Source organism: Dermacentor variabilis, unplaced genomic scaffold (genome assembly GCF_050947875.1).
Source record: "Dermacentor variabilis isolate Ectoservices unplaced genomic scaffold, ASM5094787v1 scaffold_13, whole genome shotgun sequence".
In the NCBI taxonomy this organism is placed as follows: domain Eukaryota; kingdom Metazoa; phylum Arthropoda; class Arachnida; order Ixodida; family Ixodidae; genus Dermacentor; species Dermacentor variabilis.
In genome coordinates, this window is record NW_027460291.1 from 31,478,251 (window position 1) to 31,501,665 (window position 23,415).

The 23,415-nt window shown below is 44.4% G+C and overlaps 1 protein-coding gene across 2 annotated transcripts in view; it reads right to left on the minus strand.

Moving 5' to 3' along the window:
- The window catches only part of LOC142566576 (uncharacterized), a 221,112-nt gene that overhangs the window by 70,773 nt on the left and 126,924 nt on the right, over positions 1-23,415 (minus strand). For both annotated transcript variants that reach the window (XM_075677415.1, XM_075677413.1), the window contains 3 exons: positions 12,035-12,055; positions 5,957-6,137; positions 4,987-5,280 (listed from right to left, as the gene is read on the minus strand). In XM_075677415.1, coding sequence (XP_075533530.1) covers positions 4,987-5,280; positions 5,957-6,137; positions 12,035-12,055 — 496 coding nt within the window. The remainder of the gene's footprint in view (positions 1-4,986; positions 5,281-5,956; positions 6,138-12,034; positions 12,056-23,415) is intronic.

The window sequence follows — 23,415 nt, forward strand, 5'->3', positions numbered from 1 at the left end:
TTGGTGAAAACGCGCTAGATTACACACCCACAAAAAAGTTAATGCACCCTTGTGGCGCTGGCTGATTATTCTAAACGTTTGAAATGGAAATAAAAATAACAAGAAGGTATATGGGAAAAGAATAACAAAGTAAATAGAAGAGAGCATGCAACATGCATTTCAGTCAGTGTCATATTTTGCCATACAGTACAGCATGCTGCACAAAAGCAAATAACAGCTTTCCGACTATACACTTTTCACTGCACAAGCTAGGCCACCGATGTGGCCTCGGACAGCACACTGTATGGAGTCTCTTTCAAAGCGATGACAGGGACAGAGGAAGGTTTCTTCACAATCACAGATGCAAACGCTTGCGCTGAGACAGTACACAACAATACACAGCCGGGATTTTATCGATGGTCAAGCGGGTGTTGATACCGGCATAGGTATCAGTCCTGCGCCCGCGCCGCACAATTTTCCCGCGAAAGCGCCGCAGAGATACGATGGGCTATCATTACACCGGCATAATAGTGCGGGCGCATACGTCGATTACTGTGCGCAGCATCAAACATGTCGACAACACGCCGAAGGTCTGCCTTATTGGCAAGAGTTCGCTCGAGCGCAAGCACAGCTAGGTCGCTCAGATGGTTATTCGTCAACTTGCTGCGAAGTTTCCAACCTTCGAAGGCACGAAAACGTCTGCTCGCAAGATGATGACGATGACGGTATCGTCACGGAGAGAACACCTAGCTTGTGCAGTTCGTGGAAGGCTAGTTTATATACTCCTAAGACAGTCACCAATTGCAGCAGTGTCTCTATCTTGCAGTTCTTTTCGGCTTCGATGCGCTGAAGAAGTTTGGTTACCAGTTTGCACTCGACTGCAACGCTTTCGATGTCGCATGCATAGTGCTCGGCGAAAGGCTTGAGTAAGGAGATGCCCATAAAATTCTTACACCGAGGGTAAAGCGCGCTCACTCCGCCGGGTACATCATTATTCTCCGTGAACCGCCTAGTCAGCTCCGCAATCTCGTGGTCCAAAACGGTTAGAAAAACCTTGACTCTGAACGTTTCCTTTGAATCTAGAGACTGTTCTCAATACGTACTGTTATAATTGAAGCGGAAGACGCGCCATTCTCTGCTTTTATGTTGGGTGACACCGCGTTCTCCTCGGAAATACTGCAGGTTTGCTACAGTGTCAAAATTAATCCCGAGTCCGCCAGTACGGCGTGCCTCATAATTTGATTGTGGTTTTGGCATGAACTGCCCCATAATCCAATCCAAGTTTAATACTTCTGCCATGATGGGATGTGCCATCACGGCATATCCCATCATGGACAGGGGCTTCGCTTACAATGATTCGCACATTGCGTGGGATCTGCATAATTTTTTCGTTGATCCGTCTCTCGTTGCTCCCTCTCATGTGATTTGCAGCGCGCATTCCCTCGAGGGAATATGTAACGGTGCGCAGGCGCACCATGGCTGGAAGTGAAGAGAGACGAAGAATAAAAGCTAGTGTTCGGGATACCATGTTTGTCTGCGTCCTCCTGATCGCGTCGCACATATATAGCGTTTGTTCCAAATTAGAATCCAGATGCGATGGCTTGACAGAAGCCCGTGGCTATACATGGACGTGCGTCTTTTGCGTCCAATGCATATTGCTTTTATAGAAAGCCACTTAAGGTCAATCAATTCAATTATCGGGTTTTACGTGCCAAAACCACTTTCTGATTATGAGGCACGCCGTAGTGAAGGGCTCCGGAGATTTCGACCACCTGGGGTTCTTTAACGTGCACGTAAATCTAAGTAATGGGTGTTTTCGCATTTCGTCCCCATCGCAATGCGGCCGCCGGGGCCGGGATTCGATCCCGCGACCTCGTGCTCAGCAGCCGAACACCATAGCCACTGAGCAATCACGGCGGGTACCAATTAAGGTATTTGCATCGATTCGTGGGGATGGATATATAAGAGTTTCTTAAACCTCATTAGGAAACTTCAGAAACGAGTGATTAGAACTGTCTCGCTCTAAAATTATTGATTACACGGCGTCATTTTTTAACCACTATCACATATTACCATTTGATCTACTATGCGAACAGAGCATAACCATATCCAATTAAAGGGTTGTGAGATACAAGTACTCTTTTAGCAATTCCGTGTTTCCTTCTTCAATGCGAAAAACCAGAAGTGTTACCGATGGGCATTCTAATTTTGCCCTATGTAATAACGTATATGGACAAGTTCTGTTGGTGTTCGCAGGTATCAAACGTCGAAATAAACTACCAACGCAAATTATTTCCTCAGATTTGGCATACAACGCTAAACAATACTACTTAAACTTAATTACGTTTCAATAAATATTTCCCATGTCAAAGTTATTTTTTTCGTACAGTGCACGAAATACACTGCATTGTATTCATAGTTCATTCACAGGTGCATTGTGCTAGTATGTAATTAAATATATTTGTATTGCGATAAGCTTTATCATGCTAATAAAGAGTAATCATAATAAAATTCTCATACACTTGTACACTAATTTCTATTTTTTTTACAGCTACATTTGTGGTTCAATGCATAACACGACGTTTTGATGAGAAAGTAACTGGAACGCCAGTGCATTTCTCTGCAAACTTCGGGAATTAATATCTATAAACTGGTGTCGTCCTCAGAATTCGTTCCAAGTAGATGCGCCTTGCGAACTCGATGGTTAGAAATTGTAAATTACGATATGGGCCATAATGTAACTAGTTAAAAAACCTAATTATATAATTTTGTTAACTAGTCGAATACGAATTTCAATGTTTTGTGTAAGTAATGTCCGCCTGTTCGAGTAGAGCAGCTCATGAGCTAGAATTGTGCTATCTGCCACAGGCAACCCTTAACACTTTTTTAAAGTGTTCGGTGAAACACCCTGTGTGTATAAATATACAGGGTGTTTCAGCTAACTTTAGGCAGAGTTTAAAAATATGCCGATGCACTCTAAGACGACGCGACCAAATGCATGTTGCTCACTTCTGTATGTAGTGTGTCAAGCTATCTCTTGTATTTTGCTTAATTGGATAATTAGTCAGGATTATTTAACCAAGTTTTGAAGCAACGAAGCTAGGAAAAATATTCCACTTAGAAAGTTGCAGAGTGGCTTGCAAAACGCCCCGAATAAACAGTTTCTGTCTTTCTATCTATTAAGTATTAGTATTTTCCCGTTTACTGCACGTGCCCGCGAAATAAAAAAAAATACCACATTACATGCCCGCTTGCGCGTCGTGATTGCAGCGCTCCCAAACATTTCTCGCATAACGAACATAGCATTTAACTGGGTGTGCTGCCGCTGCGCCTGCTTATCGCCATCATGAACTGCCGCGAGGGAAGCACATCGCTGGCGTAAATCGCACAGTCAACGCCTGTCGCCTTTTAGGCGGCAGCACGCCCTGCTAGATGCTATGTTCGTTTGTGCGAGAAATGTTTGGGAGCGCTGCAATCACGACGCGCAAGCGCGCTTGCCACGTGGCATTTTTTTTTTATTTTACGGGCATTCTTGTATTTCGCGGATTTTCTAAGTGGCATATTTTTCCTAGCTTCGTTGCTTCAGAACTTGGTTAATTATTTCTGACTAATTATGCAATTAAACAAAATACAAAATTAGCGTGACGCATTATATACAAAAGTGAGCAACATGCATCTTGTTGTGTAGTCTTAAGCACATTGGCATATTTTTAAACTCTGGCTACCCGCCGTGGTTGCTCAGTGGCTATGGTGTTAGGCTGCTGAGCACGAGGTCGCGGGATCGAATTCCGGCCACGGCGGCCGCATTTCGATGGGGGCGAAGACACCCGTGTACTTAGATTTAGGTGCACGTTAAAGAACCCCAGGTGGTCAAAATTTCCGGAGTCCCCCACTATGGCGTGAGTCATAATCAGAAAGTGGTTTTGGCGCGTAAAACCCCATATATTATTATACTGTGGCTAAACTTAGCTGAAAATTTTTGTATATATATATATATATAGGGTGTCCCTATGTTGGTTAGATATATAGGTTATTTAACGTACCGTACAACTTTGTCATTGATATCTTTGTAATTCAAGTAATAATTAAATAGTTCACTAATCAAAAGTAATCAATTATGTAATACTTCGTGATGAAAAAATAGTGGCTCTAAGTACGTACGGCTACTATGCAGTTTCTATAGAGCTGTGGGGTATACAGTAACAGTATACATTACATATTTGATTTAAGAATACGCTCTTGTCTGTGTATCGTCTGTTACTTTTCTTGCTATGCTAGGATTTGCCTGTATTTCATTTATCGGACGTCCTACTAGCCTTCGGCTACAGGTCGGACAATTTTTGTTTGCTTGTTTTTGTGATATGAAAATAAATGCATCTGACTTATTTCTGTTCTTAATCTACGCCAATGTCTCCCTGTAATTTTTAACCTTACAAATATCATTTTTATTTCTATTGTTGCGTTGTCCTTAGCTTGTATGCTTCGTCGTCATCTGCCAAGTTTCCGCAAGCACCGTAAGTTAGCACTGGTTGTGTGCCATGATTGCAATATGCTTATTCTCCGGTATGGCACATCAGATTGACGATACTGTTTTTAATATTTCAATGTCTGAGTTTAATAGCTAGGTCAAATTCCGGGCTTTTTCTGTGACAAAAGAAAAACAAGGAATAAAAAAATAATAATGTGCGCTTACTTTTCCGCCTCTGCTTTCTGATATTCTACCCTCTATCTCTCCATTACTACGACGCAAGGTATGTATAACTATTTACCAGTTTATGAGGCAACCTGAAGCTTTCTTTAGACCAGCGGTCACAGCATTTCTGCAACTAAAAGCGCAATGTTCATAACTCGGAGCTTTCTCATCATCATTACAATGATGAAACAGCTGCACCAGCGGTAGGTGTCGGGGTGTTGATATAACATTGCAAAACAGAGGGAGAAGATATACACAGGCAGCGGACAGAAAAACTGACCGGACTCTGCAGATGAGGTGAATGTCGCACTTACTGTCTTTCCAGGTAGTAACAGCCGCCGCTGCAGCATAACCAACCAGTAATCTTCCGTCCGAACTACTGAACTGCGCTCGCACGTAAACTTGGACGGTGGTGCCAGGATCGAGCCCGTGCACGGTCAGATTTTTGTCATTGGTTTCAAACTCTACGCAAGATGCAATGTTACTCGGACAGTACTTCCCACGGAAGCCGTCGTACAGGCGGGTGTCATTTTGCGAGAATTCCCAGGCAATTTCGAACGAGCTGTTGCTCGTGGCTTCAACTCTGGTCACAGAGGGTCCTGGTAGTTCTATGAAGAATAGAAGGGCACAAAACAGAGGAGGTTGTTTCAAGAGTCAGTCGAATCCAAGCTACTGAGTATTTCTCTAACACACTCCCATTGCGTCGTGTATGTGCTTAGCTGTAGCGAATCATTCGGTGAAATTGCCGGTGCCTCTTTTGCGTTACCTAGTGGTAGAGATCGGCTCATCGATCTCAACCAACGCTTCCACTCCAAGGAGTTGGAGTGGAAGCGCTGAAGATAACTGAACACGTTTGGGGATGTTCCCACACTGTAGGCAGGTGAATTAAAATGACAGGAAAGTAAACAATATATATAGATATATTCCTGCGGAATGGCAGAATTATCATGCTGCTATCAAATGGCACATGCATGCATAGTCAGTCCACCAATTCATTAAATAGCTTTTTGGGATATGTGGCCCACAGCGAGCGTGAGGGCAGCGAACTTCATTTGCGGCTCAAGAGGTGCTTGACGTTTTTCTTTCATTCGCTTTATGCGTTTGCCCCCCGTTACCTCAACGTTGAATAGCTGACTGTAACAGGCTCGCTCAGGTCCGACCTGAGCATTTCCCTTATAATATCGATTTGACTCTTTTTGCATGCATCCTGCATATATACATGCTTACGTGCCTACAATATGTTTTTTTTTTACTTGAACACTTTTTAAATATATGTGTCCTTACCTGTTGGTGGCGTTATCAATGTTGTGTTCACTGCGGAACTGCAGATTTCACCGGAGCAACCTTCGAGGCTCGCCATGTAGTACGTCCAAGGTTGCAGATCGTTAACAGGAACAGTACACCTCGAGGACATCTTGTTGGTACCTTCAAATGCCCAGCTTCTGTGGAAGCGCAACTTTCCGTGCTGGAAAGGAGCAGACAAGGTTGAAGCACTCGTGAAGCACACTACGTTACATTCCAGTATTCTCTCGGAGTGACGTGCCGAGTGCGGTCTAGTGCTTCCGAGCTGGTAAATACTTTGTGGCAAGTCATCGTGTACACGTTGCCGGTTGTTGCATTTGGGAGGCCCAGAGCGCGCCGATTAAGGAAAGGGAAAACCACGCCCAAGCGCTGCTTTGCTGGCGGAAGGCTTAGCCATTGACGACTAGGATTTATCAGTGTGTTGTGAAAGCATGGAACTGCGAATAGACAGGGCTTACCATGGCTGTCGTACCAAGGTAGAAACAAGCCCAGGGCGCGTTGCAAACTACCCCGGTCCAACAAGTCGATATGGGCGGGAGTATTTCCGGTGACATTTTGTGCAGAGTGTACCACAAGAACGCCCTCGCTCAAGGGACGAGCTGCGCGTCGACAGGGGAGAGAGTGCTGGCAGACAGGAGCAACACAAACGAATGCGGTTACCTCTCGAGAGTTTGCAGCGATCACACTGATAAAAACACGCATGTCCTTGTGGTGAAGATGATATTTGCTGACAGCGAAGTGAGAGCGCAAAGGCAAAGACAAACACAAACACAAACCACGTTTACATGGAATGTGACAGTGTCGTAATAGCGTGTCGCATTCGTTAGCGAACCACGGACATCACTATGCGACAGCGTTTACGCCTGGTGCATTGCCTTCGTAGGAATCGTGGTGCACCCCCTTCGGTTCCACTTTGGAACCTCTTTACGGCGATAGACGCTCCGCCGTTGAGTGGAGGAGGGCACAGAGCGGCACTGACATTTGGGCGAGTTAGCGCAGCTTCATCTTAAGCAACAGCGCAAAAAGACACGAACGATAAGGAAAGAAACAATCAGACAGGCGCTGACCCTCTGCTGACGCGCAGCAATTTGGCGTGTATTCTCGGGCTTCTTTCGCGCTGGGAAAAGCTATTATGCAGCACGTATTGGGTCAAAGAAACCTGTATCGGGAGTTTTTCATGTCGCTCTACAATTTTCTCATTTACACTTTTCGCCTCCTCGCAATATTTAGGAAGTCGATAAAAGAATTAATTATTACTAATTATGTAGTTAGGCGGAATGCAAACAATCATATGAGTATCTCCAAACCAAGTCAAACAACATTACCCTGATTCTGTCCAGCTACGCGGCATTTGCGTATTTTTAAATGTTGGCGCATATTACTTGGGACGCCCTGTGTATATCCAAAAGAGAGGTGGATGCCCAAGTGAAAATATTTTTGTTTTATGAACAAACGCTTCCACGGTGGGGCAAACCGAGTACCCTGCAGGGCCAAGCAATGTCTTTCTTGACGTGGTGCTCTTATGGCTAGCGGCATGGTGGAACATCAAGTTTAATTTTCCCTGGTAGGTCAGCACTGTGCCACATCACTAAGCCTTTGCCTATTTTGTCCTGTATTATTGCGCGCTTTCGACTAGGTGTCTCAAAGATATGATAATCAACGAAAACCTGCCAGCTATCTGTCGGCGGTACGCATTGAAATGTACGTAAGCAGCGACGTTTCGCTAAGGTTCGGTCATATTCTGGTATTGAAAGTCTCTTATTGCCGGGAATTGATAATATTGTTCGAAAGGCATAACGAAGATGTTGCAATCGGCAGATCATGGTGTGACTGTTATCGCTGGCTATATATAGGCTGCCTTGATGTCTGATGCATCTCGGTTGACTCCCCAAGTATGTCAATTTTTACACTAAAAGCGCATAATGGTCCATCAAACGCGAAATAATGTCACGTATACATGACACCTGGCAATCAGCTGCACAATTTGTTTGCACACTTTTTTAACTTTTTAATTCTTTAGCACGTTCGGCTAGCATCATGCCTGCTCGTGCGCTGATCCGTCACTTATTTGATGCTTCGTTTATTTGATGGATGTGCTTCTCCCGTAGCAGAGCAGTAACGCACCGCGGCGACCTTATTCCTTGAGAATAACATGCGGCGCTTTCGGTAATGTTCTTAAAGCAGTAATATAGAAAACTGAGCGTAAACGTTCATGATGTAGCTTGTGCAGCGCTCACAAATGGACGAAGTATACGAAAGGCGCTTAAGCGCTTGGCAACTGAAACGAAATGTGAGTAGCGTATACAGCGCGCACGACTGACCGCGCAGAGTACGCTGGGCAAGAAAATCCCACTTATTATACAGCCCATAGACGGCAACACAACGCCCAGTGCTACAGTTCTTTCAGTTTCAGTTTATTATTCTGAAGGCTGACGAACAGTTACTAGTGTCATATTGTCACGTGGTGGTGACGTTAAGAACACAGTAGCAATACTGTGAAAGACAAAACTAACTTTTATTGGGCGAACCTGTGCCCAGAAAAACAGGCTACACTTATAGCACAACGATAGCGGCGAACACGGTCGCCGATCGTCGAAAATCTGATCAACGGGTCAAGCGCGTCGGCTTTTATAGATCAGTCGTCGAATGTCCCAGAGTAATCGCTGGGACCTGCGTGGCTTTCACAAAGTTCTACACCATTCGCGTCGCGCATACATGCATTCAGATTGCGCAAGGTTCGGCGACAACATACAGCGGATAGAAGCGTCGATAACATTCCACAAACTTCTGATACACGCAGGTGCGTCCCGCGCTGTGCGACAACATTTGTTCGGCGGCGAAATGTGGTCGCCCGATAACGATAGGCAAGTAAACGTGTCAGTATACTCTCCAGACAACAGTCTTCGTAAGATATTCAGGGCGTCGCGCACGTACTGATAGATTGCGTAACACTCGATTCAGACTAAGCGTTTCACGGACGGCCTGCCAGGCGGCGTCTCTGGCCGCTCGACTTCACAGCGTGTAGTGTACTCGAAGTAGCGTAAGCGGTAGTTCAAACTTGAAGGCCCACACGGTGCACTCGATGACAGCGCCAAGCAGCCTTCGCGTATTGTGAGCACGCGCGCGTCACGGCAGCAGAGGCCAACAAGTGACATTACACACGAAAGGGTGCCACTCAAGCTTACACGTACACGTACACGTAGACATAAGTGAACATATATGAAAAATTAGATAAGGAGAAACGATAATTATTACCGTGGGGCTCATTTGTTCCGGAGGAGCAGACATCCACGTAAACCGCCGCGGAAAAGATTGACCTCGGAACTCGACCTCACTGAGCATCGCACTTACTTAACCCTAGACTGGCGCAAAAGGTTCAGGTTAACATTGCAAGTGAGACTGCCGATCTCGCTCACGAAATTTTTGCCTGTTGGTAACCTCACCTCAAATGACACCTCAATTTGTCAGATTGAGGTCAAACTGACGCTGACGTCTATCCCATGAGTTGGGAGCGGCGTGAAGTTGCGCATCTTCCTTAATACAAGGTATACCAACTATCATGCACTAGATACGTACCCAGTGCCTCGAGCGACCAATCGCGCGGCAATTTTGCGTGCATTCGCGGGCTACTTTCACGCTCAGAAAAACACTTTTGTGTAGCCCGTATTGAGCTACAGAAAGCTGTATCGGGAGTTTTCCATGTTAGTCTAGACTTTTATCATTAACACTTTTTGTGTAATTATAATATTCGAAAAGTTGAATAATAATTTAAGAGTAATTATGTAATTAGGCGAGATCCAAAAAGTAATCTGAGTATATCCAAGGGACGGCAAACACAATTACCGTGGTTCCTTCAAGCAACGTGGAATGTGCATATTCTTAAATTTCGGTGCATGATAGTTGAAGCACCATGCATATATATATATATATATATATATATATATATATATATATATATATATATATATATATATATATATATATATATATATATATATATATATAAAGTAAAAGTCTGCCCCTGAAGAGTGAGGGTTCGGGAAAGTAAGGGTGCTGCCCTGACGAAGGCTAGACCCCGGCCGAAACGTAGTAGGAAATAAAACACCGTTTCTTTCGTACGTGCGTCCTCAACCTACAAGTGCATATATATGTAGAGAGAGATATCTATATATATCAGATATCTGCATGGGAACGGACGGAGGGGGGGAAAGGCCCTGGAAGGAGGTGGGTGGAATAATATAAGAAAAAGTAAGTTTCCTAGGCCATGAAGGCACGTAAGCTTCGTAAATCTTGACGGTTGATGAAAAAAGAAAACTGCCTTTCTTGATGAAATAAAATGGGTAGGACACAATTTAGAGAGCAAACCTAGTAGTCAATATATAAAAACTAGAAAATGGAAAATTGGCATCTACTGAAGCACGAAGCTACAAGGGAAACCCTTACAATTTTCTCAAAAAGGAAGTTTCGCTGTTGTAAAATTAGTCCGAGTCGAGGGATTAAACCCTGCACCAAAGCTTTTCTGGGTGGTCGCTCTACCATCTGAGCTAACCAAGAGGCTAGCTCATATTTCAGGGTCACGCCGAAATGGTTAACAACTCGAAGTGGAGGAGCAGTGAATGTGACCAATTCGTTTTGCGGATGTTCGCAAGCTGTAGGAAGTTTCGTTAACGAAGAAAATTAGCATCTACCTGGACTATAGCATGACGCTACAAAGGTGACGCAGGAGGGAAAGGAGACACGGTGGAATAAGAGAGAGATTGTGTCCCGCTAGAGGAAATTCCTGCGGGCGCGGAGCATGGTAAAGGGCTGAGGCGGGAGGGGGGTTGAGGAAGCAACTGTACTGGCAGACCTGTTATGCTCGTCTCCTCTGTGTTCTGGGTGGCACAGTCGCACAGTGACAGTCATAACATAACAGATAGTCAGCACAGTCATCACAGTCAGTTATGGGTGGCACAGTCACTCGCATTCTCATCGCGTGAACCACTACGCGGCCGGCACTCGCGTTGGCACTCACGTCTATTCACACACTCCGACAGCCTCGTTCCTGTTTCTACTTCCGTCCACTCACACCATTCGTCACTCGCACTTACATCTGTGAAAGAAGCGTATAAATGGGTGTACTCTTGAGGGAGTACGCCGACCTATCACAATGACACATAACCTAGACACAGGTGGATAAGGAGCACACTATCAATGCCAGCCGGCTTAGGAGCTAAACCTTAGTTAAACTCATATTTCCCAAAAGTAGACTTGCCAAATTTACTCAGTATTACGGCACCTCACATTTCAAAATTTCGACACGCCTGCCCTTGACGCGCCTGCCCGTCAAGACGGAAATGCGCGGAGACCCCCAGCCACGCGACCAAGGTCCCACGACACCGCGTGGGTATCTCTGAGATAGGTCCAGTGTCCATAACCCCATCTACGGAATCAGTACCGTTTACAATTACACTGTCGCCAGCATCGGACCCCATGTTACTCGACGAGAAACCGATCGAGAAGACGCGCCAAATCTTGAGGAAAAAAGCACAGAATGTTTCCCTTCAATTAAGGAACTGTGCGCGGGAAGGCGTGTACTTGTTACAGTCAAGATATTTAGCTACTTTGTTGTTTCGCTGCGCAATTACGCAGATAACAAAGCCAGAAACCGACACATCGGTGGTGGTCGTCCAGAGGGCTATATACAAGGAGCAGCATTTAAGATGGTTCGCGAAGAAAGCTTTACTTAAAAAAAAAGAAATTCGTTTATTCAATGTCCGCACAAAGGGCAGCGGGTTCTGAATGCGTAGATATCGGCACGTGCGCCAGTCAGACTTCTTTGCCAGTTTACCATGACAGGATAATCATGGTATCGTAGTGGTGGACCTGAGCGAAAGGACCGTCAGTTTAATGTGAATTTGGCCAGAGTATCGAGCATAGAAGATTTGCAAGAAGGAACACAAAAATGAGCGTGCGTACATATAGAACGTCCGTAGCTGGTGATCGAGTTCTCCTTAATAGCCGATTGTGTTCTGCTTCCTATTGATCAATGCCAATCGACAAGCGTGCAAAAGTACTCACCGAATCAGTGTACAGCGTCAGCTGAAAATAAAGAAAGGAAATTCTGTAATGAACCGCCACATGTATGAACTGATAATATAGCAGACCTTAGAGCAAATATTTTCAGTAATTCTTAAAAAACAGTTCTAGCGAAGATAAAGAGCTGAATAAAACAGGATTAAATACCAAAATCAACATTCTTTAATTACTGTAAATAACTCATAATAATTTATGTTTGACCTGTTCACAGTTTCTACCTACAGCAAAATTGAACTGTAGCCTTCACCTCTAAACGAAGCAGTATTCTCTATAAACACCAACAAGCTCAATGGGATGTCGAGATCTGACGATTTAGCATGATTGCACTGTGCTTTGCACCGCATTCTTATTTATTTATTTATTCAGTTACCTCACAGGCTCCCAAAGGAGTATTGCGTGAGGGGAGGATACAGGGAATTAGTAAAAAAGAAAGGAGTACGAAGAAATTATACATTGTTAGCGAGTAAACATGAAAGAACAAAGATCTAACAATATAAATAACGCGACAAATGAAACAAAACGACTGTGTGAAGTAGCAAAAAAGTAGTACCAAGAAATTATACAAATGGTAGCTGGTGAAAATAAAAACAAGTCTCTAAGGATGTTAACGCGATACAAAACGAACAAACAAAGAAGGACTATACAACTTCGCTAAAAGTATTTACTTAGGTGCGCAGTAAGGTTTAGTTGTGATGAATTATGGAAATAATATGCATAAGCGTGCTTTGAAGGATACAGGGTCAGGAATGTCAACTGTGTCGTTTGGCAGGTTATTCCAGTGCTAAATGGCGCGTGGTAACGCGGAAGAATTGAAAGCATTGGTTCGGCCAACGATACGCTGGAAACTCAGATGACTATGCAGACGCCGAGATGTACGAGATGGGCGAGTGAGAGGCAAGGTGGACGGGCACGAGCTATGGACTATCTTGTGAAACAGACAACGCAATGCTATGGTTCTTCGTGATTCAAAAGATGACAGTGATGAAGATTACTTAATGCTAGCCATACTAGAGTAGCGGTGATAATCTCTGACAATGAAGCGGTTGGCGCGGTTTTGGACTGACTCGAGAGTCGCGATTAGGCAAGCTTTGATGAGGTGACCAGATAGGGGCTGCGAATACCAGTTGTAGCCTTACGAATGTCTGGCCTAAAAAATTATGGGGTTTAACGTGCCAAAACCACTTTCTGATTATGAGGCACGCCGTAGTGGAGGAGTGCGGCAATTGGACCACCTGGGAATTTTTAACGCGCACCTAAATATAAGTACATGGGTGTTTTCGCATTTCGCCCCCATCGAAATGCGGCCGCCGTGGCCGGGATTTGATCCCTCGGCCTCGTGCTCAGCAGCCCAACACCATAGCCACTGAGCAACCACGGCGGGTCGATTTGTCTAGTGAGGGCAGGAGCATCGCGCAGGTTACGTTTAAGATAACCTAGCGTACGTGAGGCTTTAGCAGTTATTTTTACGATGTGCGCGGACAATGACAGGTAAGGTTAATTAAGGGTAATTTATTTTTAATATTCGAAATCAGCGATAGGAGTACGGGATCACTGTGCTTCACGGTAATATGAGTAAAATTTCAATATGCTGAGAAAAGAGAAAATTCTAAGCCGTGGCGCAGTGCCTGAACCAACCAAGACGATCAAGAGCTGGTGACGGCAATGTCCCACTCCCTCCCCCTCCTATCCACAGCAAAATGATTGAGGTCATTATCCCTGTCTTTTTTTCTCACTTAAGTGCGTATAACTCTGGTAACTTAGGTACCTGGTGCTGTGTGTGACGTGTCTTAAGCATAATTATTACGTCAAGATTTTCCAGAACGCCCGGAACGCCACCATTGGTAAAGGTGAAACGCAGCGAGTGAAGTTAGTGCAAATTACACATTGTGCAACGGGATACTTCCCATTTCATACACTAGACCTTATTCGTAGGAGCAAGATAGCAACAGAGCGGCTAATTTGAATGCTGGATAAGGCTTATTCGATAATGATTGATGATTTCTAATGGTATCTTTTTGCAGCGAAAGCTGTATATGACTCGCATTCCGTAGTTTTTTCGGTGTCCGGCAAAAGAAACGGACTTAGCGATTTCTAACAAACCCATACGGGTGCAGTGCGGCGGCGCAAATGTCAAAATGCGGAACAGATTAGAACGCTCGCCGTGAACAACAGCGTGACGTCAAGGTTAATATTTGGGGTTTTACGTGCCAAAACCACTTTCTGATTATGAGGCACGCCGTAGTGGAGGACTCCGGAAATTTTGACCACCTGGGGTTCTTTAACGTGCACCTAAATCTAAGCACACGGGTGTTTTCGCATTTCGCCCCCATCGAAATGCGGCCGCCGTGGCCGGGATTCGATCCGTGACGTCAAGGTTATTGCAGTATATAAGCAGGAGAGGTATCGGTGCTAAAAACAGCTGCATTATCGATGGGGCGGACAGGTATAGTTCGTACACCCGAAGAACAACATGCGTACGAGTAGCGCCGAAGGGAAGAGCAACGAGAACGTAAACGGCGCCAGCGCGAAACGACCCCCGACGAAGAACGTTCTCGCGATGCTGAACGAAAAATGGCAACCATTCCAGTCTGTGAAGATAGAATCGCAGCGAAAGCACTTTGCTTTTCGTTTGAGAGCTCTGGCTTGTCAGCTTTCGCTGCCATTCCATCTTCGCAAAGTGGAATGGTTGTCATTTTTTTTAACTGTGTGGTGGGAAATATACACGTAGACTGCGTGAGCTAACGAGGTTTCACTACAGGGTGATCCTTTTTAAGTTTTCGAGAATATGTTACGATCGACTGTTGCAGATAACATAATTGCTATTGAGCGTGATTATTCAGAGTGGCGGACATTACTTGCACTAGAAATCGAAACACATACTCAACTAATTGACAAGTATTAACTAATTCACTTCTTAATTAATTATCCCCTTCCCAATTTAAGTTGCGTGAGCATTTTTTGGCCTACCCCTTCCAACTTTGGCCTGGCAATCTGGCCTGATAGTATGACTTGGTAACAATCGTAAAACTTTATAACGCGCTCAAGCTTCGCCTTTAAGAGTAGAACACGATAGCATTCAAAAATCCCTGACTGCCTCTCAGGCTTCAAGGCAACTGCAGCGTACGTGACCGTAATGTGTACCGGGAAACGCTCGCGGCGAACGCTATGCACGAAGGCGGGCGTTCTGGTAGAAACGCCGCCTCTTGCATGGGTCGCATTGCGGCGGAGGCGAGCGCCGCCATCTGGAAGTGTTTCAAGGAAGCGGGCTCGCCACTCCGTGGACTCCGAGATATTTACGCGCCGGCTTGCACAAATGGTGGACGCAGCCTCTTGTCTATGCATTGTAGAATTGCTGGAAAAGGGGTTTGTTTGAGTTTTCGCGTAACAGAATTATGTTTTCTCGTACATTCAAATTACAATGCGAGAGCTACCATGTCTGTAGGTTGTGTGTAAGTCGTAGTTTACGTTTTTTCCACGTATTCTAAGCTTGAGAAATTCAATTAGTTCAGTCAGTTTCTTGCGTGACATTGAAGGCCTGGATATGCTTGGTTCGAAAATTCTTTTGCCGTGACGACGTCCGACGCGGGACGCCGACACCGGATTTTCTGCGCCACGGGCTCCTTAACGCTCTCGCGTTAAAAGTTGAAGACCAATTTGGACGGAACTAATTCAGTCCCCTACGAGAAATCTAACCCGGGCTTTCTGCGCGGTGAGCGAGCATGTCTCCTTGGCACTACGCTAACACTTGAAGGGGCGCATAATACGCGCGACTAAGGAGACGACGTAGAGAATCGAACCCGAAGTGTGTCGTATTAGGAAGAAAAAGGAAACCGCAGTATGAGAGAAGCGAGCGCTGGTCGCAAGCCAGTAAGTTCAGCTTCTTCAAATAGAAAGGCCTTTGCCTTTACAGCTACAAATAAAGCCAGACACGACGCGTCGCAGCAGTTAAGATGGGTCCTATGAAGAGACCTCCGTCAGCAGAAGAGGTTGAAGATAGGCAGCGACGGCGTGCTGCAACAGAACGTTTTTGCTAAGCTGCCAAGACAGAGGCAGCCAGGAAACATTGGCTTCAACACTAGCGAGCAGCACAGCTTTAACATTCACCGTCTCCCGGTTCTCGGTATAGGCACGAAAAATGATAGAATGTAAGTTGAATAAAAATCTGCGTGTGTGGCGTTCCAAAATGTGTGTGTGTGAATGCTCTCGCAAGAACTTAGACAATCATAGTGAGATGGGTTCTGCTGGAATTTCTTAAAGATTTACCTTCCCCTTAATACCTCTCGTGTTCTTCAGTCTGTATTCGTTTTCTGTGTGCCATTTTTCCTCTAGATCCAGCTGGGCATTCTGCTACTCTTGGTGGCAGTGGCAGCTACTTCTCTCTTTCTGCTCTGTGATAGTTTTTGTGTGTTAACCAAATAAATAAATAAATAAATAAATAAATAAATAAATAAATAAATAAATAAATAAATAAATAAATAAATAAATAAAAGTATTCACTGCACGAAAAATAGCTTTCTATCCGCGATGTTTCTACTGAAAGTGTTCCTGTGTGCATGGTGAAAAGGTAGATTAGAGGAAAACAAACGTAGTGGATAAGTGGTGCAAGCAGTCGAGCTTTCCACTCTGCTTTTCGGTTCTCTTTAGCTGCTTCGAACAGGGCCCGCAAGCAAAATTCCTTTCCGTCCTTCTCCAATAACGGAGTTGCGGCCGCACCTCCTCATTCTTTTATTGCAAAGCTCTCTTTGCCGAACGCCTTGGTCAAACCGACTGCTTCCCAGTGGCGTACCAACTATTTCTCGAGTGGAGGGGGGGGGGCAAACCGCAAACGATCTGACCTCTCTCTCTCTCTCTCTCTCTCTCATATATATATATATATATATATATATATATATATATATATATATATATATATATATATATATATATATATATATATATATACTTATTTTTAACAGACGTAGACCTATTTATCAATCACACGTGGTGGACAATGGGGGCCCGAAAAATTATTTGAATTTGCATTTACTTCTTGCAACTATGTAAAATATCAAGATGATACATGGACAAAAGCCAATGAACGCCTCACAGAGGTACTGGATCCCGCCCAGTGGCAGCAGTACAGCGCACGTAAAAAATACGCATTTGCTACACTTTTAATTATATAAACAAGGAATTGTACTTGATGTTTAATTCCAGAGCATAAATGTATCGCTAGCTTACGTAATATCATTGTCGAAGCTATTGGCGACGAAGTACAATCGCTATAAATTACTTGCAATAGTCACAAGAAAAATAAGCAGCAGGTATGCGCGACCTTGGGATAATTACAACCCGATTTCCAGCAAAGCTGATTCTTTCGAACAGTTGCAATAAAAGCTTCAGTTTCTTGTGACTATATCGCATGCTTTAAAAAGTTGCCCGTGTATATATGACTGTTCTGTTTGAAACCTTTCTCACAAGTAGTGCTTTGGAGCACTTCTTGCTGGGAATTTTTTAAAATCCTGTAATTCATCAGCACACATGTTACTTCGCCGAAACATTCACCATGGTGCCCTACCTTCCTCCCTGCCCCCTCCCCCCATCTCAATTTCCGCTAGATTTGATATCGGTTGAGTTCACAGTTCTCACAGGGCTGCGGGATAAGTTCTCTGTTCGCAAAACACATTCTAAAAACTCCGGATCGCTTGCATGCGCAATTTACTGCAAATGCCATAATTAGTCCCCTGTATATGAAGTTTACCTACATATTGCCAATTACGCGTCCTTGATTTTCGCCAATTATAAACAAGATGTCTTCTTTATTTCACCGAGGACATCGCTGAAACCCAGTCGGAACATGTTATGATGCCTGAAAATAGGGAAAGAAATTTCCTGTTTTTTCCTATCAGTAATTTCCTATCAATAATTTGCTATCAGTAATTATTTGCAACACTTCTAACCGTACCACGAACACAAAAATTTTGTCGCACATTGCAATCACCTTGGCCCCCGTCCGCTTTCCACAAAATATAAACCTCTTGTAAAGTGCAACTATGTCGGGACACTGGGAAGCATCGCTGATAGCAGCCACATCACACGCTCTAACACTTGAAGAAAATTTTTTTTTGTGCAAAGGCTGTGTTTGATCCAGCCATACTTCGCACAGAAAGTTTCCATAGCGTAGCACCATTCTCGCTAAATTTGGTCATGGCGGCTCCCGCTCGTTAGGCACGCTCATAACACTCTATAAATAATGATTGCATACTTAATTTATTGCGAAAGCCACTGTATTAACCTGTCCCCATTAACTGTACCCATTAACCCGTACCCATTATCTTGTCCCTGCACTCATCAAACAAAACGAATCTGTGCCCTTTATTTCAGTGAGGGTGCCAGGCGAAATATATCACGCATGAAAAAAAAAACAAGATGAGGGTTGAATAATTATTCTTAACGCTTCTAAATAAGCCAGAACCGTAAACACTTAAAATGCTGTCTATTCCTTCAAAGTATAAAACATGTGAAGCTCACATTTCTCTTGGGACATTGGGAAACGTATAGCTAATAGCAGCAACATGATACTTTCGAACACTTGCTAACAATTTTTTAACACTGTATTTGATTAAAACCTATTAACCGTCGCACATGAACTTGGCAGATTGTTCCCCTTATGTTCGCACAATTTGACCTCAGTTGTCGTTTGAATTATGTCAGCGCAGCTGTCTAAGATATACACCGCTCGTAAAACAGACTAATAATGCTATGGAGCACTTGTATACGTATTATACTGGAAAATGCCTACGCATTGGCCATACGACGCCTATAATTTTCCCCCGATATAAACAAGATGCCTTGTTTAGCTCACCGTGGACACTGGAGAAACAAACTACGAATCTCGTATGATGCCCAAAAACACATGAAAAAACGGGAATTTAGTAATTATCTGCAACATTTCCATTTAAAGCAGGAAAGTGATAGTTTCGCATTGCATTGCGTTCTAAAACTGTCCCTATTTTCACGGAATGTCAACCGTCTCTTGTGCTGTTGTTTTAGTAGTCTGTGAAACATTATAATTAGTGGCAGTCTGACACTCTGGAGCGCTTTAATGAGCAGAGAGAGGGAGAGAAAGGCAAAGGAAAGACAGGGAGGTTAACCAGAGATTATCTCCGGTTGGCTGCGCTGTACTGGGGGAGGGGCAAGGTGATGCAATAGGTGAGAGAGAGTAGGATGAAAAAATAACAAATAACCTACACACACACACACGCACACACACACACACACACACACACACACACACACACACACACACACACACACACACACACACACACACACACACACACACACACACACACACACACACACACACACACACACACACACACGTACACACAAACTGTTTCTGCGGGCACTGTCACGCAGCCCGCAAAGGCGTTCCTAGAGTTACGTAGTGTCACCGTACAATCCTATGTCACACAGTGTAGTCACAATTTGCCAGAATGTCCAGTATCTTTTAAGCACCGCAGCAGCGCCTTCATAGCGGATCGCGCTGATGTTCGCGTAGGCCAGTTTTCAAGGATCTCGTTTTCTGTCATTGGGCTCTTGTCCAGTTTGTCTAGGGTGGCTGAGAGGACTGCCCTTTGCGATTGAAACGAGAGCACTGACAAAGAAGGTGCGTGATTGTTTCATTGCACCCACAGAAGTCACAAAGTGGGTTGTTGGCCGTTCCGATAAGAAAAGAGTACGCATTTGAAAATGCTACTCCAAGCCATAGACGGACTAGAAGGGTGCACAGTCATGTCGTGGAAGCTCGGGCAGAATACGGAGCTGTAACTTAGGGTCCAGGGTATGAAGGCGTGCACTTGTGAAATCGGATGAATTCTATTGAGCTAATGTCAGGTCATGTGCAAGTACGGAAAGTTTTTTCGCTGCATCGGCTCTCGAAAGAGGAATGGCAACGCAGTTGACGGCGTCATGGGCAGATCGGGCAGCTGTGTCTGATCGATCATTGCCATGTATGCCACAGTGACTAGGTAACCACTGATATATTATATCGTGTCCTTCGTCAATTATGCGATAGTGGACTTCTCTGATCTCTGCGACGAGCTGCTCATGTGATCCATGTCGCAGTGCTGAGAGTACACTCTGTAAGGCTGCCTTGGAATCACAGAAGACGGACAATGCATGGGGTGGTTCCTCCTCAATGAAATGAAGAGCCGTACGCAGGGCTACCAGTTCAGCAGGTGTCGTTGATGAAACATGTGACGTTTTTAGCTGTATTTTGACGGATCTTGTTGGTGTCACCACAGCAGCAGCTGAAATTGCAGATGTGACTGAGCTATCGATGTAAACGTGTACGCGGCCACTATTAACCCCATGTAAAACTTCTAATGTGGCCTGCTTAAGGGCAAATGATGGCGTGTTAACCTTTTTCGTGATTCCTGGGATGGTGAGGCGTATTACAGGTCTGTGCAGGCACCATAAAGGTGAGGATGGTCTTGCTGCAGGCATGTAGTTCGATGGCAATGAAGTACGAGTGGCAACAATTATACGACTGAAAGTTGCGTGTGGCCTTTCTGCGGGTAGAGCGGCAAGATGGTAAGAAGGTAGTCGGGCAACGTGCCGAATATGCGCCCTGAGAGCGTCGGTTGCCAAGTGCATTAATATTGGGTGATCTCGAGCTATGACAATCGTTGCTGCTGTAGACGCACACCTCGGAAGACCGAGACACGCCCTTAGGGCTTAAGCTCGTAGTCCCTGGAGTACACGCAGGTTTGTTTTGCAGGTGTTACCAAGCACAGGGAGGCTGTATCTTGCGAAACCGAAGAACAAGGCGTTATAAAGCTGCAGCATTGCCCGCACCGATGTGCCCCCATGACTTTCCGCCGAGAAAGTTGAGATGTATTATTGTCATTAACCTCTTCTTTAGGTATGAAACGTGCGGGCTCCATAATAGGTCGCGGTTGATAATGACCCCTAAGAAGCGGTGTTTCCGTGAATTTGCAACTGCTTGCCCATTGACACTTACAGAGTAACGCTTCATTGCCTTCTGAGTCAATGTAACAAGGCAGCATTTCTCTGAAGACAGCTCTAAGTTCTGTTTTCGCAAGTACAGTGATGTTAAGGTAGCTGCCTTTTGTAGTCGTGCTCGTACTTGCAGTCGTGTTAGAGCAGATGCCCAAATGCAGATTTCGTCGGCATAGCTTGATACTTGAACTGTGTTGGGCAAGCATCTGACTAGGCCTGCGAGCACTAGGTTGAATAGCGTCGGGCTCACCCCCCCCCCCCCCCCCCCGCACTCCGCCTTGCAGTACTCCACGGAACCTTAGGTGCTGACTCGTGGCGCCATCCTCGGTCATCACGAAGAAATGCATGTCGGTAAAATAACTGCAGAGCCACTGAAAAGTGCGGCCACCGATTCCGGCTTCAATCAGAGCCTCTATAATGGCATAATGTGCTATATTATCACAGGCGCCTTTTATGTCAAGGTATATAATGCAGCAGTGAGTCGTTTCAGACGTTTTTGATGTTGAACAAACGTGACGAAATGGATTACATTGTCTATGGATGAGCGCCCACGCCGGAAGCCAGCCATAGCATCTGGGTACACGTTGTAATTTTCCAGGTACCATTCCAGGCGCGTCAAAAATTTTTTTTCCATTATTTTCCCTATGCAACTGGCCAGAGCGATGGGGCCGTACGATGACAAAACCAACGCTGATTTATCTGGTTTCAGAAGTGGAACCAAGCAGCTGCATTTCCATTCACGTGGAACCAATTCTTCAGCAATGTCAATTTCGCTGAGACTTCGCGTATCACCGCAACAGCGTGTTCCTTCATTGAGCAATTTTGTACAAAGGCTCTGATGAACCTATATACACAGAATAAACATATATCGCTCCTCACTCAGATCATTGCTTCGTACTTCGAATAAGTAGAAACACCGCGCGCAGCATATTTTACCGAGGCTACCGGGGCAAAACAACTAAATGCCGTCTATAACGCATGAGAATTGGAAGAAAGCGACTGCGAGTAACTGTTTTCTGAGCACATAAGCAACCTACACAGTGCGAATTTTCGGTACACGGCTTTTCCGCTTTCATTCACTATGCTCATGGCCGTCATGTTAGAGTTTAAAAATGAAGGAATAACGTGCGTCAGTTTTTGCTTGCCGTAGTTGGTTCGAATCCTTTCACTGTAATAGGTGGTTTTCCTAAGATTATACGTGCGTGTTTTCCGCGAGTAGGTATCCTGAAATATATCTGTGTCCGATTTAATTTGATTGTAGATGACTGTCGCTAGTTTCTTATGAAATATATTTTCGAATTTTAATATGCTGTGTTTATGGAAAAGTGTAGCAGAAGGCGTTCGGCGCGGAACATTTTCGATTATACGCAAGATTCTTTTTTGGAGCCTGTGAATACTATCTTTATTTGTTTTTGTTGCTGTGCCCCAGATTAATAGGCAGTAATGTATGCGCGAGTAAACTAAAGTGTAGTAAAGCTGCTTTGTCACCCAGAGGGGTAGTGAACGTCTGGTTTTGCCAATTATACCAATGGATCGCGATATGGTGGGTGCGAAGATTATCTATGTGATTGGACCAACTCAATGTTTCGTGAAAGATAACGCCTAGAAATTTTTGAGTCTGGACGGGCTCAATCAAAGCTCCTTGGAATGTGAGCTGCGTATTGCGGAGAATACAATGGTTCTGAGGTTTAAAAATGACGTGCTTTGTTGTCTTAATGTTTAATTCCAGCTTATTTGTTCTCAGCCATAGCGACAAATCGCTAAGCCAAAGGTTCGCTTCTTGTACTAGAGTAGACATATCCTGACCCGAAAAAAAGACCTTAGTGTCATCGGCATATAATATAATATCTGGTGTTAGAGGTACGTTTACGATGTCATTTATATAAAATAAGAATAGACGTGGCCCAAGTATAGAACCCTGTGAGACGCCGTACTTGATCTTGCCCATTTGTGACTTCGAGTGCTGCATATCTGTATACTGAAACCGATTAGTAAGGTAGCTTCTTATTAAATCAAGGGGCATACCTCTTATTTCATATTCATTCAGCTTTTGCAAAAGAATTTCATGCTTGATCGAGTCAAAAGCTTTCTTAAAGTCGAGAAATATTCCAATTGTGTGATGTTTTTGCTCAAAATGTTCAATAATATGATCTTTAATAGATAATAAGGCCTTTTCAGTACACTTGTTATTCTGAAAGTAGACCTTTGAATTATCCCAAATATATCCTTCTGGCTATCAATCTTTTTTTTTGCTTTTCCACATTGCTCCATAATTGGCATACTCTAAATTGCTCCTGTTTAGTAGACAACGCATCTCTGGCTTTACATTTAACGCCTTCTTGTCTGCTACTGTGAAC